This window comes from Eptatretus burgeri, chromosome 1, assembly GCF_056783735.1.
Source record: "Eptatretus burgeri isolate ZD-2024b chromosome 1, Ebu_testis_v1, whole genome shotgun sequence".
Taxonomy (NCBI): domain Eukaryota; kingdom Metazoa; phylum Chordata; class Myxini; order Myxiniformes; family Myxinidae; genus Eptatretus; species Eptatretus burgeri.
This window is the reverse complement of record NC_140961.1, coordinates 119,876,078-119,897,157: the sequence shown is the minus strand read 5'-3', so window position 1 is coordinate 119,897,157 and position 21,080 is coordinate 119,876,078. Positions and strand designations below refer to the sequence as shown.

The 21,080-nt window shown below is 35.3% G+C and overlaps 2 protein-coding genes across 2 annotated transcripts in view; one reads left to right on the top strand and one right to left on the bottom strand.

Annotated features, from left to right (window-relative positions):
- Positions 1–1,621: 1,621 nt before the first annotated feature.
- Positions 1,622–21,080, bottom strand: part of UQCRQ (ubiquinol-cytochrome c reductase complex III subunit VII) — a 39,481-nt gene continuing 20,022 nt past the window's right edge. The window contains exon 3 of the mRNA XM_085896422.1: positions 1,622–1,889. Coding sequence (XP_085752548.1) covers positions 1,795–1,889 — 95 coding nt within the window. The 3' untranslated portion in view covers positions 1,622–1,794. The remainder of the gene's footprint in view (positions 1,890–21,080) is intronic.
- On the top strand, positions 8,379–10,185 carry LOC147035284 (uncharacterized). Its single transcript, XM_085896412.1, has 4 exons — positions 8,379–8,885; positions 8,982–9,176; positions 9,273–9,485; positions 9,582–10,185. Exons 1-4 carry the CDS (start codon positions 8,793–8,795, stop codon positions 9,600–9,602), a joined length of 522 nt encoding a protein of 173 aa, XP_085752538.1. The 5' UTR covers positions 8,379–8,792; the 3' UTR covers positions 9,603–10,185.

Here is a 21,080-nt window from a genome sequence, read left to right as displayed (position 1 = left end):
AATGTCGAAAACCCGGTTTCGTTCAACAACTTTCAAAATTTGACCTTTGCATAACCTTTAAAGGTCACAAAACAATGTTGTGGACATTAAAATAAGGAAACAGGATATGTGCTATTGCTTATTGGAGTTAGTTCGTCGAAGAAGGTCGAAAACCCGGTTCGATTCCTACAACTTTGAAAATTTGACCTTTGTGAACTTTAAAGGTCAAAGGTCAAGGATTATGAACTTTGGTGCAAAACTTCCTCTGGAACATTCCAGGAACAATATAACGTCATATAGGCTATATGGCATTTCATACTCCTCGGATTATCCATAATTCGATGAAATCGGCGTAAAAACAAACTTGAAGGGGGCACCATGGGCAAGGTGTTCGAGATAGAGCAAAATGGCTTCAAGACTTTAGGTGGGGAATGACCTCACGATTATGCATAAAAAAATATTGCCATCCTAGCTCTCAAAGTTTGGGCAGTCGTATGATTTTTATGTCAAAATTCACAATTGTCTAAGTTCGTGACCTTGACCTTGGGACAAAAATGAAAAATTGAACTCTGTGGGGCTATGCAGATGCCATTGGGCTAACCAAATACCGAAACCCATGCCAGATTCGACAAACCCCCTTGGAGAAGATGGATTTTTATGTCAAAATTCACAATTGTCTAAGTTCGTGACCTTGACCTTGGGACGAAAATGGAAAAAAAAAAAAATATATCGAGCTCCGTGGGGCTATGCAGGTGCCATTAGGCTAACCAAATACCGAAATCCCTGTCAGATTCGACAAACCCCCTCGGAGAAGATGCAAAATGAAATCAGCTACCCCCTAAAAACATGTTTTTTGGGCGTGGCTCCGCCCATAATGGGCATGCCACGCCCATTCTCAGGAAAACACAACTAGATCATGATATAAACCTCCCACCAAAATTTTATCAGGATCGGATCAAAACCCACGGAGCTATGCTCGGGACAGACAGACAGACAGACAGACAGACAGACAGAAATAACAAATATAGTGGTCACTTATTTTTTTGTGAACCAATTATACACAGTTCATTCCTATGATTAAATTGATGAACACTTCTATATTGCTGGACAGTGTTAAATTAATGTTTCATGAAATGCTGACATGCTTGCAATGACTTCTGATTTAGTAAACATAGTAAGTCTTTGGTCATAAAGCACATAAAATAGAAAAGAATAGTCAATCCATTTTGCAAGATAAAATTTCACCTAGCGTTAATAGGACAAAGCAGTGCACACGGGAATATGCAATGGTGTGCCATCGACAACGTAGTTCTAGTTAAAACATGTTGTCTGATTATTTCTGTCTTCAGATTGAATTTTGCTTCCCATGACCCCATCCCAATATTCATTGATGAAACCGATATGCTTACGAATTGGTGTATTTTGAGCTTTGTTTCCCTCCTCGAGCACAAGTAAATTCCCCCATTAACCAAGCATGTTCACTGAATTTAGTAAAAATGTTGGCCCCATTCACAAACTAAATCTTTTGATTCATGAGTGTGCATTTGACAGCAGTACAAAACGTTTTTGCCCAGGATCAAAGCACTCGTGTACATTGCAATTTGTCAACAAGAAAAAAAAACAAAGAAACAAACAAACGGGATTACTTTTTGAATTTTAATGCAATTCCCAACAATAATCACACATTGCAAGATAGTTTGCAGCACATGCATATTGGATGTATGTCATACACACACAAAGAACTGCATCAAATGGCTAATTAAACATTTTTGGGAATACCAAGGTATGAGGATGGCAAAAGTGATTGACAGATCTTCACTCATCGTTGATATAGTCTGCTGGGTTCTTCCGAAGTAATGCTTGATGCGTTTTCGTAGTCCAATCAAAGGCGATATAGAGTAGTGCAAAGGCTGCAAAAAAACAAACAACAACAAACATGTAGGTACATTCTGAGCCAACAACCTTGGTCAATGAATTATTAAATTAATGTACATCAAGCCATCAGTGCCAATCTTAGGAAATATTTCCTGAAATTGACAATCAAGAGGCCAACAGCCTCAAGGAAGGTTAAAAGCACTGTCGATGGACCCAGACTACCCAAATTCGCATCCTGTACATTCAGCATCTCAGACTGCACATACATTCAATCTCCTCAAATAAATAAGTCTAATCTGTTACTGACACTGCTATTTGGAAATTTCACCAACCACGGCCATCCATGGCGGAGCTGTTTACCCATTACCACCGTCCACAACAGCTTGATCTCCCCAAAAGTCTGACATAAATAGTGTCAGCATACTTGCAAATAAAACAAGAAAAAGAGCAATCAGAGAACGCAGACCCTTGCCAGGACTTCTTTTGTGTGGTGTATTTTGTGTGGCGTATATGTACTGGTGTGTTACATAATTAAAAAGAGACATAATTAGAACTGCCACTTTATAACTGCTGGCAGTGATGACCAGGCACCAAGACGTCCCACTTTGATGCAACCCCGCTTTGATCGGACACCTGACCTTGACCTATGTTTATTCTTATTCAATTTAAATTTATAATGGGGTTAAAATAAATTCAATTCATTTCAAATCAAATGGAAGACCAAATAGGTACAGTCCTGCATTGGAGTAATCAGAAGGAACCCAAACAAGCAAAAAGAAAAGATGAAGTCATCAGGAGGAACCAGAATAGGATTCACATTTCAGCTGCTAGTCTACCCTCAAACCCATCCAAGTACAGCCAAGTGAGCTTTAATAAAAAAACAAATAATAAAAATAAAAATGAAAAAAACCCAGGTCAAAAAATAAATAAATAATTCTGGCTGCCAGAGCATGTCTCCAATCAAGTTGAAATTTAAGACATGAATTGCCCATCATTTTGAGATCACAAATGTGAAGTTACACATCGATTGATTAAGCAGTTCCAGAGAAAACACAATTTAATATTATTCCTAAATCCAATATGGCTGCTAAACCATGTGACTTATCAGTTATTCCTCAACAACCTTGTGCACACATGCCTTGGGGAACATTTGTGTGAAGTTTTCCATTGAGAAGCCGTTGTGTTTGTCCAGCCGTTCTGGAGAAGATTTTTACGTTTCAGTGTAAATCTCATATGGATGCCAAACCATGTGACCCATGACATCATATGTGAGTGAACCTTTTGTTCCTCATGGATCCGCAGTCATTTGTGTAAAGTTTTGCCTCGATCTTTTTTTCTCTCAGCCATTTTGGATCTCGCCTCAGCCATTTTGGAGAAGGTTTTTGAAGGTTTCAAAAAATAATAATAACGATAAAAAAACAATATGGCTGCAGAATCGCATAACCGATGACGTCATGAAGAAAATAATTTGTAGACAATTTTATCGCTAGATGACCCTAAAAAGTTTTCACTCATTGCATGTAGCGGTCTACATATGCAATTATGATGTCATAATGAAGGCACCTATTACGTCATTAAAAACAAATAAATAAATAAATCACATTCCCCATGAAGAGTACTTGCTATGTGCCAAGTTTCAATTTTTTCCTTGATGCGGTTTCAGATAGAGGTCCAAAGTTTTTCCAACATGGCTGCCACACCACGTGACCCATGACATCATAATAATCCTGAAAACATTTTACATGAGTAGTTGCACTAATGGTGAAAATTTCATCTCAATCCAACAAGTGGTTGCGGAGAAAACCATGAAAGTTCTGTGTGGACAAACAAACAAACGGACCCAAATGCAATACCCTCTACTGCAGCAAGGGCAACTAGAAAACGTCTCAAAATGCAAAGTCCGTCCGCATACCCTTTGTACTTGACAAAAACGATTCATAAAAAAAAATTATAATAAAAATTGTACATTCTATTTATTTATTGTGTTCTCCATGATCTCATAATAAAGGTTTGTTGAACATTGATGACAAAAGCTCAATTAGAAAAAATGTTATGGCCTGAAAACACACACACACACACACACACACACACACACACACACACACACACACACACACACACACACACACACACACACACACACACACACACACACACACACACACACACACGATCTCAATGGTAAACAAGGATTTTGATGAAAACATTTATGGCTGGTCTACCACTTAATTTATGACATAATCGTTAAAATCCTTCATACCCCATTGGGAATAAAATAAGATGTGCCAAGTTTCATTTTTTTCTGATTAGCAGTTTCAGATACAAGATTTTTTTTTGCATTTAATCTAAGCAGACTGCCATACCACATGACCTATGATGCCACAATCATGAACAAATTATCCATGGGGGGGGGGGTCAAACGCACGTGGGCAATGGCATCGGTGTGCGAAGTGAAGTGAAGGAGATTTGTTGTAAAATAAACTCCGCAGCACACACATGTAATTCTCGTTAGACACAGGTAGGGCACCCTAACTAGAAACACATACTTACCGATATAACTGATCTATAAGGACTCTGGCTGTTGTGTGCAGTCAGCTTCCAAATTCGTAACAATAGCACTTAGTTTGGTCATGATCATAACTTGGAAGTCAATCGGACTTTAAATGGCGTTTATCGCAATTTGAAAGTTTTGACCCGACCCCCAACATTCGACCCACGACCACGAAGAAGGGTGTTGGTGTGACACCCCACTGAGACATATGGTTGGATGCAGTATTGGAAGATGCACATTTTGGATTTGGTTTGAAGTCGATACGACCATTTTAGCAGACGTTATTGCGAAAATATGAATTTCGGTTTTTCGGTGACCTTGACCTTTGACCTAGATTCAGCAAAAATGACAAGTGTCTAAGTTGGACCATGGCCAACATCTGTACCCAGTTTGGTCATGATCGCTGAAACGGTGTGGCTGCTCCAGGGTAAAAAACACACACACACACACACACACACACACACACACACACACACACACACACACACACACACACACACACACACACACACACACACACACACACACACGATTGCAAAAACCCCGTCTTCCGTTGCGTGTTAATAAAATTCTTCAATTTTTTTTTCCATCAAGTCTCGGATCTGTATGTCCATCAATCCTGGAGGAGCTGGAAGCTCCAATAAGCAATGCCCATTGAATGGCAAAACAACAAAAGTGAATGGACGCAGGTTGATTTTTCTGTACATTGTACAGGACAGCAATTGATACCAACACCAGACTTGAATCAAGAAAAATATTAATTTTCTCAACAAGTTTTTTTTGTTTGTTATCAATTTGAATAGTCTCTTATGGAACATTATTTACATATGGATGTGCGGAGGGTATGGATGATGGTGCGAGTGTGGACTGTGCTGGTTTCTGTTGGAGATGAGGCTTTTTGGTAAGTGGACTGTTAATTTTATGACAGTGATCATAAACAATAGGATTTTTTTTATTGTTTTAGAAGGGTGGGGCCAGATATTGATAGACTAGTGGGATGACATTTTGTTGGGTCATGGTGGAAGGACATTTGTTGTGGTGCATGTGCTAATAATGTTGGAAGAATATATTCTGAGGTGAGGGTAAAGTTGGGTGGTTGATGGATGGACTGAGTACGACGGGTGTGGAGCATGTAAGTTTGAGGTGGGTTGCAGAGTGTGCAAGTGAGGGTGGGATGGGTAATGTCGGGGGAGTTTCAAATTAGGATACATGCAGTGGAATTGGAGCTGGCTTTGGAGGTGCTGTGAATGTGGGTACCGATACGTGTGATAGTTGTGGCACGATGATGCGGGCAGTGGTGTGAGTGCAGCAGGTGTGCATTGTTATTGTGGTGGTAATTGGAGAGGAAGACCAGGGAGATGTTTTTTTTTGTTGGAGGTGAGTCTATTGGGTATGGGTATGGGTATGTGGACAGTCCATTTTGTGGCAGGGATTTAAAAAAGGAAAAAAATTGAATTTTTTTTATTGTTTCAGAGGGATGGACTGAGAGATATGGATGAATTAGTGGATGGTGTTTTGTTGGGTCATGACACAAGGAGATTTGTCTTGATGCATGTGGGTATTAATGTGGGAAGAATATATTCTGACAGCTCGAAGGTGAGGTAAAAATTACTGTTATCGATTGAGTGAAAGGGGTTTCAATGCATTTTTTTTGGGGGGGGGGATTCTCCTGAGAATGGGTGGTGGTGGGGATTGAACACTCTCCTGTAGAACATTGATATTTATATCTGGGGATGCGAACCACGGTTACATTTACAACCTGTGGTTGGAGGAAAGGTGTGGACAGTATGGATTTGGGCTTTCAAAGCACTGGGAGTCTTTCACAGGCCAAAACGAGCGTTTCCACAATGACAGTAATCAGACAAAACAGAAAGGGGTACAGCAAAGTTTGCAATGGAATTTAATATTTTTTGTGTAGCGTCGACACAGATGAGCTAGAAAACAACAGACCATGATGCAAAATAATGAAAAGAACAGCAGAAAGAGGGGGGAGGCAGGGGACATACACCAACAGCAGGGTTGAGGGCCAGAGTAAAGGGAGACTTACAGAATTAAAGGATGTGGGGAAGAATGATGTCAAGGGAAGGACAGTGGGTGAACAGAATGGATATAGCTGCAAACTCACAGAGAATTGGAAGGAAAAACTGGAAACTTGGAAATAGCCTGCAAATAAGCTTTAGTGAACTGCTTGGGGAGGGTTTTTCAGGGTAAAAATGATCATGGTTGTGGATCAGGGATATATCTGAGATTGTGGTGAACAGCAGTCTTGACTCACTGGAAGGAAGAATGAGATTGAGGAGACAGGGAAAATTGGTTCCACAGAAGAGGGGTGGGGGGGGGGAGGAAGGGGACAGAGCACAGAAACAGGAGAGGGGATTAGACCAGAAAGGAGATGGTGGAAGTGATAGTGTTTGGTCCAGAGACTCAGCTTCATCATGGAAGATTCCAATTATTATGAAAGCCTAAGCTTCCATTGCTTCAACCTGAGCAAGGTCTGATGCTGGAGCACCATTTTAGAGGTGAGGGCAGCAGTTCATCAAGCTGCAGGTGAAGGCCTTTTCAGGTATATAAAAGTTCAGATGTACATTAGAAGCATTGATGCTGAAACAGTCAAACTTTGGACACATCATACATGCAAAACACGAAAGCTTGGAGAAGTCAACCATGCTGAGTCCGGTTGAGGGAAGAAGAAGAAGATGGTCTGGATAAAGCCTGCAACCAAGCCATCTCTACAAGAGCTTCGAGAAGTGGTGCAGGATTGGGATATTTGGACAAATCCAATGATGAATGTCACCAGAAGTCGGACACAACTTGACGAAACGAGATAACTGCATAAATACAGTAGGTTAGCTGGAATATAAAGCTAATGGTGAGAGCATTGAAAGATTGGGCCTCCACTGAAGGTCACCATAATCATTGCTTAAATAACTAGAACGGGCACTCGGTAGAGCGCATACCTTCGCCGCAGCAACTTTTTTCCGGGCACATTTGAAAAACGTCATTTTAAAACGTCCATGACATTACAATCGTCAGTCCGATTGACGTCAAATTTGGTGTGTAACCTCCTTGAAGGTAGTCCAACAAAATGGAATGATAAACACTGAAAAATAAAAAAGTTGAAAAATGACGTCATCTTTTGACGTCATTTTGACACACTTCCGGGGATGTCACGTCCAATCGGGGACTACCATTCTGAAAGCTCGTAGTTCACTGAACGTTTTAACGTTGGTTTCATGTCAATAGCTCCAAAAGATCTGAAGCTATGCCTACAAGTATATTTTGACCTTGAGTGTGACCTTGACCTTGACTACAGAGTTCATTGGCAAAACCTGTACATCAATAAACAGATATTTTGGTACTGATCCTAATGCCTGGATTTAGGAGACTTTGCTTCATAAATTATATAGATATTTGAATGTAAAATATCAGGACATTTTAGCCACATTTGAAAAACGTCATGTTCAAACGTCAATGACGTCATAACGGTCAGTCCGATCGAAGTCAAATTTGGTGTGTGACGTCAGTAGGGTAAGAATACTGATTCGGGCTCACTTTTCCCCATGTAAATGAATGGGGGATTTTCAGCGATTCCCTTTTTTTTTCCCTAAAAATAAACCCCCTTTTTATCCCAAGGTATATTTATTTGTCTCCCCTTTTAACTTGGAGGTTGAACCTCATTGAATTGAACACCTGGGGGTTGAACAGCTCACTCATTGAACCTATAAAGATTTGTTCATTCTCAAATTCCTTCAATAGCTTCATTTTCTTTGCACAATAATCCCCATCTAAAATATTGACAAACAAAACATTTGAATCTTTATATTTTTGAAGATACCCCTTTTGTGCCATTACGAAATGATAAACTTCTCTTAATGCTCTTGTTTGACCACCTCCTGAGCCACAGGTTATTTTTTTGTTAAGCCCCGCCCACTTTTATTTAAGCCCCGCCCACTTTTGCTAAGCTCCGCCCACTTTCCATGAGGTATTTTTCTAAGCCACGCCCACTTTTTCTAAGCCCGCCCACTTTGCTAAGCTCCGCCCACTTTTCATGAGGTATTTTTTCTAAGCCACGCCCACTTTTTCTAAGCCCGCCCACTTTGCTAAGCTCCGCCCACTTTTCATAAGGTATTTTTCTAAGCCACGCCCACTTTTCCTAAGCCCCGCCTACTTTTGCTAAGCCCCGCCCACTCTTACATCATTTCCAGTTCATCTCTGACTCACAAAGAAATCACTAGAAAATTACAGGATGTTATGGTTTTGAAAAATTTCCCAATGAAGGCTTGCCTAGGCTTGCCCAGGGAATTTCCAAAGGAAACCACACCCACCAGTCTTTCTCTATAAAAGCTTCAAGCCCAGGCTCCATTTTAAACATTTCTTTTTGCTGGCAATGGTGTGCTGTGTGCTTGCCTGGAACTCTCTGTCTTGTATGGAACTAAACCTTCAAGTTGATGAACTGGATTCAAACCTCTTATCTGTTGAGGTAAGATTTTTATTTTCCTATTTTCAAACTTTGATTGAAGCATACTCATTTAATAATTAAATAACTTAATTAATACATTATTATTTTCTCTCACAGGAAATTGTATCTGAAATACAAAATGAAAATACTGCTTTTGCTACAACTTGGGGGGAAATTGTTGGCTTGGTTGAAGACCTTATGAGCGACCAAGACCTTGAGTGGGATGACTTTGGGGTTCCTTGGAATTCTCTGACTTGTATGGAACTAAACCTTCAAGTTGATGAACTGGATTCAAACCTCTTATCCATTGAGGTAAGATTTTTATTTTCCTATTTTCAAACTTTGATTGAAGCATACTCATTTAATAATTAAATAACTTAATTAATACATTATTATTTTCTCTCACAGGAAATTGTATCTGAAATACAAAATGAAAATACTGCTTTTGCTACAACTTGGAGCGAAATTGTTGACTTGGTTGAAGACCTTGTGAGCGACCAAGACCTACAGAACGAGCAAGACCTTGAGTGGGATGACTTTGGTGTTCCTTGGAACTCTCTATCTTGTATGGAACTTAACCTTCAAGTTGATGAACTGGATTCAAACCTCTTATCTGTTGAGGTAAGATTTTTATTTTCCTATTTTCAAACTTTGATTGAAGCATACTCATTTAATAATTAAATAACTTAATTAATACATTATTATTTTCTCTCACAGGAAATTGTGTCTGAAATATGAAATGAAAATACTGCTTTTGCTACAACTTGGGGCGAAATTGTTGGCTTGGTTGAAGACCTTATGAGCGACCAAGACCCACAGAACGAGTTCGTCCTTGATGACCCAACCAAAGAGTTATACCTTGGAGACCAGCAAAATCCTGAAAAAGAGTTTTACAGCAATAGTACTCATTGTGAGTTATCAAGACAATACCCACTGAACAAGTTATACGTTGATGAGCCAGAATACAAGTTTTACCTTGGAGACTCACAAATTTTGAAAAAATCAGTAAATGAGTTCTGCCTTGATGGTTTAAATAACTACCTTGGAGACTCAGGAAAAGGGTTCTGCCAAGATGGTTCTAAATATGGGAACTACCTTGGAGACTCACAAATTTTGAAAAAATCAGTAAATGAGTTCTGCCTTGATGGTTTAAATAACTACCTTGGAGACTTGGAAAGTTTGGTTTATTTTGAAGACTTGAAATGCTACCACTCTTTGGGATTTAAACCTATCAAGAAAGTTCTTACTCCCTCTTTCTATGTTATCAAACCTGAAAGCCTTAAAAGACAGAATTGGAAGAAGAGAAAAAAAAAAACGTAAAATATATATATATATATATATATATATATATATATATATATATATATATATATATATATATATATATATATATATATATATATATATATATATATATATATATATATATGTGGAAATCTCATTTTGAAAAAGACATTGTGTTGGGTGAGGATTGAGTTGGGGTTGAGATTTTGAATGTGAGGGTTGGGGTTGAGATTTTGAATGTGAGGGTTGGGACACACACACACACACACACACATACACATCAACAAACAAAAGTTAAGCCTTGACTATTCAGTTGAGGATTCTGTGTTTGGGGTTCACAGATCTAAGAACGTCCACCCCTTGACACACATTATATACTGTTATACACCTCGGACTTGGCCCTCGAGTGTCCACAACGGTGTATAGTAGGAGGGAGTGAAGCGCCAACCTATTGCTCCCATTGCACACACACACACACACACACACACACACACACACACACACACACACACACAAACAAAAGTTAAATCTTGACTATTCAGTTGAGGATTCTGTGTTTGGGGTTCACAGATCTAAGAACGTCCCCCTTGACACACATTATATACTGTAATACAACTCGGACTTGTCCCTCTAGTGTCCACAAAGGTGTATTATCTGCTTAGTTTTGTCTTTTGTAATTCCTGTGAATAAAATGAACCTAAAATCTCTTCCCCTTCCAAATCATATATTTTATAAGTCCAAGGAACCGTATCTATTACATCAACAATTTTAAAAAGTTCTTTCGTCCATCGTTCAGTAAAACCCTTTTCAAAATGAGATTTCCACCTATATATTCTTACGATATCACCAACTTTGAACTTAGGTTTTCTGACATTAATCTCTTTTTCATATTTTAATTTTGTAAATGTTTCTGATGGTTTCATATTTGTTGACGTGTGAATCGTGTCATTATACTTATCCACAATATCCTGAATAAAAGATGACCATTGTTGTGAACCGAGTTGTGTGAATTTTTTATATAGTCTCTCTTTTAAGGTACGATTAAAACGTTCAACAACAACTGCCTTCCCTTCATTAAAGGTACTGTATAATGTAATACTGTTATTTTTTAGAAAATTCATAAATGTCTTGTTATAAAACTCTCTACCCTCATCAGTCCACAATTTTTTAGGTTTTCTCTTACTTTTATTAAATATCTGTTGAAAAGCTAACATAAGAGTATTACCTGTTTTGTTTTTTAAAGGGACAACCCACGCATATCTACTCCTCAAATCAATAACGGTTAAAGCATACTTGTACCCCTTATCATTATTGAGTTCAATCAAATCAGCAGACCAGATATAATCAACTTCCTTGGAATAAACTTTCCTTCTCTGAAACTTTGTGAATATTGGTTTATGTAATTCATCAGCTAATTGCTCTTCAGTCTTAATGGCATCATTAGAGCCTATAAGTTTTTTGAATTTCCAAGTCCAAGTTTCAATTTAGCACTAATCATCTTCTTCACGATGAACCTATCAACTTTTTCTCTCAAGGTTGGATTTTGTATCAGAGACAAATTATACAACATTTCTCTATCGGCTTCATGCTTTTCTTCCAACGTTGTGGTATTCCCATAATCAATATCGTGTCTCATGCACACTTCATCAACTCTATTGATTGGTTTACTCCAGGATTTAGGATTGTCTGCCTCATCTAATCTTTTATCCAAGTTTGTGCCTGGACCACAGAAAGAATACCCTGGAAGATGTAATTCCCCCGGTATTCCAGTAGTTGAAAATTTACTTCCTGATAAAAACTTTTGTATATCTCCTCCGAGTTTGTGTTTGGAGATAAATTGATTTTTTTTTGAACCACACACCGAACATATACCTTTTTGTATAACCCTGTTATTTTTACTTTTAATATATGAAATATTTTTAGTATTAGTTTTCTTTTTACATTTGAGACAATAACTCATTTATTTATGAGAAAAATTCCTGCAGAGTGCAAAAACCTTTTTAGTTTCCAACATGCACATTTGAATCTTAATTTTTAAAACATAAAGAATCCTTAGAAATGCCTTCACTCTCTCCTCCATTTATTTAAGAAAAAAAAAAATGAAAAACTTGAATTAAAATCCATATCTTGTCGATGCTAATAGTCTTGTCGAAAGTATTGCAAATAGACTTGTCAATTCTTTGTTTTCCTCCTCGGTGGGTTGAGTTATTTTCTGTAATACCACCAATCTTTTTTGAATCTCACTGGTTTCCATATATTGATATTTATTCATTCTCTCTCTTTCCTCCCTCTCTCTCTTCTCTCTTTCCTCCTTCTCTCTCTTCTCTTTCTTCTCCCTCTCTCTCTTCTCTCTTTCCTCCCTCTCTCTATTCTCTCTTTCCTCCTTTTCTCTCTCTTCTCCTTTTCCTCCTTCTCTTTCTTCTCACTCTCTCTCTCTTCTCTCTTTCCTCCCTCTCTCTATTCTCTCTTTCCTCCTTCTCTCTCTTCTCCTTTTCCTCCTTCTCTTTCTTCTCCCTCTCCTCCTTCTCCTTTTCCTCCTCTTCCCTCTCTTCTTCAACTCCTTCCTCATCCCTTACTATCCTTGAATCGTTTACACCCCATAGAATATTATACATATATTCATCAGGATTTCTTGTTATTCCTGTATCCAAAATAATTTTTTTTACAACAGGAAACCAATAAAATTTCTTTTGAATTTCTAAAAGAGCCTTACCTTTTCTTAACCTTATAATTTTTTCATTATTTAACATTCTAATTAAATCTAAAGTTGTCGGTTTATCAACATCAGCATAATGCCAATCTTTTATTGAAAATACCTCATTCTTATGTTGTAGAACATATTTATTAAAATAACGAATACCCTTTTCTTGAAGGTATGCTTGGACACAAAAATGATAATTTTCTTGAAGCCTTCTTGCTGTCATTTATGTATTAGAAATATATGTTAGAATAATATTATGGCACGAAACACCTCCCCATCTTCCCATAGTTAAATCATTTTGTATTTCCTTACTTATTATATATAATCCTGTTTTTTCTGTTTTCATGAGATAAACAAGGGCAAAACAATTATTATATTTACCCTTATTAAATTCTTTTATTTGTTGTTTACTAATCGTGGCTCCACAAAACTCATTCTCGATACCAAGTGCATAATATTCTTCCTTACGAGACTGATTTAATTGTTCCAGGTCTTCGAGGTTAATTTTAAATGACCAATTATACCCTAAATCATTCATATCATACCCCCATTGTTCTATTCTCATACAAACGATACGCCCTTCTTTATAAAAATTTATTTTAATTCGAACTGTGAATTCTGTATGACCTGGAGATAATATCAACACTTCTGTATCTTTGGAATACACAGCCGTTTTATTTAAGTATATATATTGTGATAAATCGCTTAATCTCACCAAGTCATTCGCGTCAGTCGGGCTTGGATAATTTTTTAATTTATAAGCATTTTTCATGTTAATATTTTTGTTTATATTATATTTATGTCGTTCAGCCTGTGCCTTTGTATAATAATTTGATAAATCAATATCCAGTTCTTGAGATACACCAAAGATAGAACCATCTTTACCAACATAAGTCATTTATATGAGATTAAAAATAATATCATAAAATTTTTTATTTTTGTTGAGTTGAAATAACATATATAGACATAATTGACCACAACACTTGGAATTTAATTCTTGGACTTGAAATGTTTGATAAACACCATTCTGTAAGAATTTTATGACTTCAACAGGTGGTGGAAGACCAAAACTATCAAAATAATATTTGTCTTGACTATTAAAAATACAAACCCAATGAGAACCGTTCCCATCATTATCTTCTAAGTTCATAATAATATTCTTTGTATGTTTTGGCACATTTGTTAATTCATCTCTCATACAAATAACCACATTATGAATTTTTAATTTCTTACAATATTTGGCAAGTTGTAAATTTGATGTTGTATTCTTTCCAAATTCTTTCAACCACTCATCAATGCTCATTTATTTATTAGAAAGATATAATCCATTACCTCTTTTCGTTAATTTTACACCTGCTTGTGCTACAGAAGAAAGCATATCTCCAACTAACAATCTCGCTTTATCAGGCAGACCTTCAAGTTTTTCAGCAAAATCTACAATTACACCACTTCCACTAATTTGTTTCTCCAACTCTTTGTTATGTCTTTCCAATTCTTTTTGAGCCTGGAGTTGAGCCTTCCTTTCGTTGGCAGTTTTCACCGCTGTTGAAATACCACCCGTCAATGCTCCAACCGCACTTAAACCAGCAAATAAAGGAATTAGAATTGGGAGAAATCCTCCACTCGTCTCTCTTATTGAATATTTTTTCAACATTGGTTTTGTCATTTTAATTTTAAGTGAGCCAGTGTAATTCAAGATTTTAACCTGTTCTCTTGTGAGCAAAACATCAATTCTTACTGCTCCTTTTCTCTGAATTGTATTAACGTTAATCGTACAAGGCTTTTGATTTTGAACACAAGATGATAGTTTATGAAGATTGATTTGATTAACATATACCCCAGTTGGTACTTTGCCACTCATTTATTTAACAAAAAATTATGTGAGACTAATCATCACACCATTATCTGTATTAATCTGCAATTCTGTTTCTTCCAAAAGCAAACAATATGTATCAACTTCTTCACTCTCTCCTCTTTCAATGTATAGGGAAGTATCCACTCGATTAGACTTTATAGTTTCCTTTTGAGCGCTCAGGTCAAACGCATAGATTGTATACAAACTTTTAAATGCTGTCATATCCAAAATAGGTTCTTTATTTCCATTACTTTCACACACCTTTTGGTAAGACTTGTATGCTTCAGCAAAATCATTTTTTTCCCAATTAATTTCCAATCTATCTCGTGGATAAAATGTTCCATCTAGAGAAACGCGAAGTTGTTTCACCTTAGCATTATCACTCAATGCATTATTCTTATCAGTCGCAGTATCACCATCTGGCTTTTTAAAAATCATCCACAGATATCGTGGCTTTCCTTCCAGAACACCCAAATTCCACGTGTAAGTAGTTTGGTTGAGTTTAACGTGTTGACATCTTCTTTTGAGGTATGATACACTGAGTGGTTTCTTTGAGTTAAGTCTTCGATTCAACATCTCTTCTGTTTTAAGATTAGGAGTATATTCACTGATATACCAACTCATCTCCTCAATTACAAATTTATTCTGTTCACCAAAAGCACTACCAACACCAAAAAGCAATCTATTTTCATTATCATTCCTTTGTAGTTGAAATCTAATTTTAAGACCATACAGAACTTTATCATAATCACAAAATCCAAATATACCTTTAAGAGGAACTGCCACAGTAAAACTATTTTCTGCTTTTGTATCATCATTATACATTCCTTTCCTTTGAATATATCCAGGGTCTGTGTTTGTTCCCGTTGACATATCAGGAATAAAACCTTCGACAGACCCCTTTCCGATTCTATCACTGAATGTATAGAGTGTAAATTTCATCATTTCAGATACAGCAGAGACATAATCAACCGCTTCAACTTCTTGTGTTCCAATATACAATCGCACACTATCAAACATTTTCCAGAAGAAATCATTTACAAGTGTAGCGTTTGAGTTATTCCCAGTCTTAGTGAATTTAAATTTACACAACAAGAAACTTTCGGAGAGATTCAAATAGGTTTGTTGATTATTTATTTCAAAACTTTTTGTACCATTTGTATTCCAGTCTGTTCCAGTTATTGCATTTACCTTGAAGTAATCTTCTTTTTTAGTGGAGTTTGAGATAATAATAGTATCATATAAATCATAGATACTATCAATTGCTTCCATACTTGTATTTATTTAGGAAAAAAGATGTTAAAACTTTTGAAACCCTGATCCAAGTATTTGAATTATTTTCTGTCGTTCTTGGGGGGACAACTGAGTTTTACCTTTCTTAATTTCTTTTATTGCTTGTAATTTATGAGATTCCTTCTGAGCATCTTTTATACTCTTTACAGCACCTGCTACATTTCCCACAGCAGAAGCAGTTGAACCAATTAGGTCTTTATGTTTAAGAATAGTTGAACCAAGACCCATGAGAGTATCAATTATCCCATCTCCTCTAAATTGATGTCCGACACCCCTTTGTCTCTTAGGTTTATAGTATCCTCTACCAAGATACATACCTTCACCCTTGTAGTACGGGGAAAGGAACATCCCATCCCCTGTAATTATTTTATATTTTCCCAACTCGTGTTTCCTCACAATAACCATCGTATTTATTTATTGGAAAACTTCACGTAGGTGAATTCTGATGGATATAACTTCTCCATTAAAAGAAATCACACGATTATCTTGGTCGGTTAACCTAAAATTTACTCTGTGTATGGTTTTTCCTGACACAGGTAGATAAACCAAATTTTTAGGTTCCATATTGAATTTATAACCAATTGGGGTTGAGTATGCGCTGAATGAAAATATTGTATTTTTTTTTTCCATCATTATAAGCACCATCAATCAAATCACAGTGAATTAACACCGAATTTATTCCTGAGGATATTTGAATGACATTATCACTGTAAAACGTCCCATTAGTTTCAATCTTTTTTGAGGAGAAACCCAATAACTCTCTAAATGAATTATCAATTGTGAAATCAACCTTGTAGTTATTTTTAACTTTAATCGTTGATTTTGAAGTATGTTTTTGAATGTTTATAACAATATTTTTTGGTTCATCACCCTGTTCTTTCATAAGACGAGCAATTTCGGAAGATATTTGAGAAATCTCGTATGCTCCGGGTGAGACTGTTATCGTTTTGTATCCACTTCCCGGATTATAACTAAACTTGTCATTTTTCTCGGTTATATTAAATAAGGTATTATAAGTTTCCATGGACAATAAAGATGCCTCATATTCTTTTGTAGTGTCAAGTTGTAGTGGGTATGGGAATGAAGATGTGTGGTCGCTTGTTGTGAAATTAAAACTCAGGATTGTGCTTCTCATCTTATTTAATGAGATAAAATGTCTTTATATTGAGATTTATTAATTATTTTCATGTTCATCAACTGGTCGAAAATGGCTGATGCTTCATTAAAACAATTGTTATTTCCAGCCTTCTTACTGCCTAACAACAATAACAGTCTATTAACTAATTGCGATGGGTCATTTGGAAGAAAACTAATACCTGAACCAAGGATACTTAAAGCCTGAATAATGATGTGTTTCTCCTTCTCATTCTTCCTACTTTTACCAGAAAGAATAACCTTATAATTTAGAGTGTTCAGCAAATCAATATATACTCTATCATCATTATTTTCCATATCCAATGGTTTATCAATATACTTTGATTCATCCCTCACAGTTGAACCTTGTCTTCCATCTTTTGTGAGAAGAAACATTAATCTCGGAGTTAGTTTAACAGGGGGTTGAGCAGAACTTAAGAACCTTAATTCATCATTAAATATCAATACTTTTTCTTGAACAAGATGAAATATTGCTGGTTGTTCTGTTGGAATGAGTCCTGCTTTGGTTTTTGAATCCGCTGAATATTCATTGTTTTGAACAGCATTCACAATATAATCAGGGGGTTGATTAATCTCTTCCAGTTGTTGAAATAAACCTTCATCATCATATTCTAATTCTCCTAAATGCTCTAATTCTTCCTCCGTCATTTGACTGAAATCTTTTAACATTTGAAGCTTTCTGGGAGTATATTCTACTGTGGGAACTGTGGAAACATCTTTCATTTTTTCTTGGGAAGTTTTTAAAAGTGGTTTAAAAAATTTCTCTTGTTTTCTTTCAAATACTTCTTCGCCCGTTAGTTTCTGTCTGCGTTTCTTCTTTATGTCTTCCTGCTGTTTTACAACTTTTGAAACCAACTCTTGATGTTCCTTAAATCTTCTTGCTCTTTCTTTTGTATCCATTTATTTATTGTAAAATATCATTTAATGAATTGTAAAGATTAACAGGGAAATTTTCCTTTTCTTCATCATTCAAGTAGATGTGTTCAAATAAATCCTTTTCTTTAAATATTTCATCAAATTCTTTATTAACATTAATGCGAGTTGTAATTTCTTCTTCACTAATCCTTGCATCTCTGCTTTTCATACGTTTGCGTTGAGTTTCTTCATCAACATCAAAACCGAATGATAAAATCTTCACCCCGCTCAGATATTTAATAATTTGTCTCGTTCCTTCTGGATTAGTTTCTAATATCCCAACACCACCAGATTTTAGTTTCCTTAACTCACTCTTACAATGTGAATATTTTGTTGTACCAAGAGAAACCTCCTCAAATATTTGTCCTTCATTCCTCAATCGCATATGTTCCTCCACTGAAATATAGTGATAATCTTCACCTTTTATTTCTCCAGGTCTTATTGCTCTAGTTGTTGTTGATACAATGCGTATCACGGGGTGTTTTTTAAGTAAATTTACAATATTCTCATTTGTACTACACAAGAACCTTGATTTATGAAAGTTTTTTCCAGAAGCAGATTTACCCACAAGATTTATAATAATAGTTGTCATTTATATATGTAATTGTTTATAAAACAAAAAATATATCCCTTAATATCTCATCTTGTTTCACAACAATATATTTATATTTTTCAGTCGTGTGCTTCATGTAATCCTCAAATTTCTTTTTACTACATAATGTAGAACAATTATCTCTCCAAAAATTATTGATATCTATTGAATTTAACTTGAATAAAATAAAAGTATTAGCATTGTTTCTGATGGAACGACGAGGAAGTTGAAAGTACGATTGACTAAGATAAATACAATTACAAGAAGAATGTCTCCCTCTTGTGTAGTAGCTGTCCATTACCGTTTGGTTTCTCTCATTAACACAATCATCAAAGATAACGAGGTTCTTTTTGATTTATCCAAATCTTGGGGAGACGGTATATCATCTGTATTATCACTAAGAATACAAGTTATAGGATTTGATTTCTTTTTACATCTCTGTGTATCACAAAATAGTTGAATTATATCTTCAATGTTATAATCATTTAGGTTTTTTTGACGTTTAAATAAACCGATTATATCTTCTTTTTGAAGACCAGCATTAAAACCTTGTGAGAGTAGTTGATACTCTGGTTAAAAACTCGACTTTGTGAAAATTATTAAATTATCATAATCTAAAAAGTTGGGAGTGAGGAGCATTTTTAAAAGTAAGCAGGTTTTTCCACATCCACTTGAACCAACTATGAGACATCTTAATGAATTTGGGAGATTTTTATGGTTGTTAAATTTTATCTTATTTTCCCAAATAGGTAAAAAATCATTCATTTATATATTTAGAAAACAAGTTATTTAATTTATTATTGGCTTTTTTAGAAACTCTATATTTTATCCTAAGTTCAGGTTTAATTTCAAGATAATCCATTATTTTATTTATACAATATCTTGTGTTGATATTTCCCTGAAAATTACATCCATGAATAATATATAACAACAATCCTTTGAACATTTCTCTTATACGTTCAGTTTCTTCCCTTGTAAGGAAAGGTGTGTTATCACCCTCATACTTTACATTCATTTCTCTAATCAATCTTGTAAAGTAATTCATTTTTGGTGTAAATCTAAAAGAATTATTTTCCTTTTTATATTTTTTATTATCATTAATTAGAAGATAATCACAGAATATACATTGTTTATAGGCTTTTGACTCTGTGTTTAATCCCCTCTTTCACATGCAGGACAATTCTCAAATTTGTCATATGAAGAATCAGGAAAGTCTAGCATATTTATAAAGTAAAACTTTACTTAAACTGAAATTCATCTATACTTTCAGTTGTATATTTCCATCGATATCGATATACTTTTTTCATTATCAGATTCAACGACAACATTTTTTATATTAAAGGTAATTTTAAAATTATCGTTAACTACTATTGAACGAAATGTCATTTCACCTGATATATTAACATCCTTTATTTCATCAGGATTTACATCTTTAGGGTTGTTGAAAAAAATACAAATTTCTCCTTGCATATTACAGATGGTCTTATCTTTTCTTTCTAAAGCTTCATCCAAAGGTTTTTGTTCTTTGATACTTTTTCTTGTTTCATTGCTTTTTCTAGTTTTGAATATATTACTAGAAGGAGAGGAGAAACTTTTGTTAGAGATACTTTAATTGATGTTCTACCAGGTATACTAAAAGCCCTTCCACTGAAGGAAATTGAAGAACTCATATTATTTACCATAATAGTTTTTATCCAATAGTTGTTATATTTATCTTTGTTCAATTTTACATCCTTGACATATTTCTCAGTATCTTTAACAGATGAAGAGATTGATTGAAACTTGTCTTTTGTGTCTTGAAACATTGTATTTATTAAGTGAAAAAGTTGGAGGATAAAATGTTTTTAAGCACAGATTCACCTATAAATTAAACGAAATTTTCATCAAGAAAATTTTAGTTTAAGCAAAGTTTTATTCTATAAATATGGTGAATACAACGTACTGCGATGTTTGTAATCACGAATATAAACATTATAGAAAACACCTCCGAACCAACAAACACACATTTAATCTATTTCATCAAATATCTCCTCTTGAGTTGGAAAGAAAACATTGTGATATCTGTTAAAAGGATGTTTTGAAGAGTAGTTATAATAAACATCTTCAATCACAAAAACACAAGAAAAATGAGTTTAAAGTAAAGGGAGACTATTATATTAAAAACACTGATGGGGCATTTAAAGGGCATATAAAAATAAGGATTTTTCAATTTGGAGAACCCGGTCCATCATCAATAGCTGAATCAATTGAAATAGTGAAACCCGATGTTGAAAAATTTATTAAAAAGACATTAAAAGAAATGAAAACTTTAAAGTTTTATATGGGAGTGAAAATGAATATGAAAAGACAAGATGAAGAACATACTCCTTATATGAGAACAGGTCTTCATTTTATAACATCATTTCAAGATTTTTTGAATAG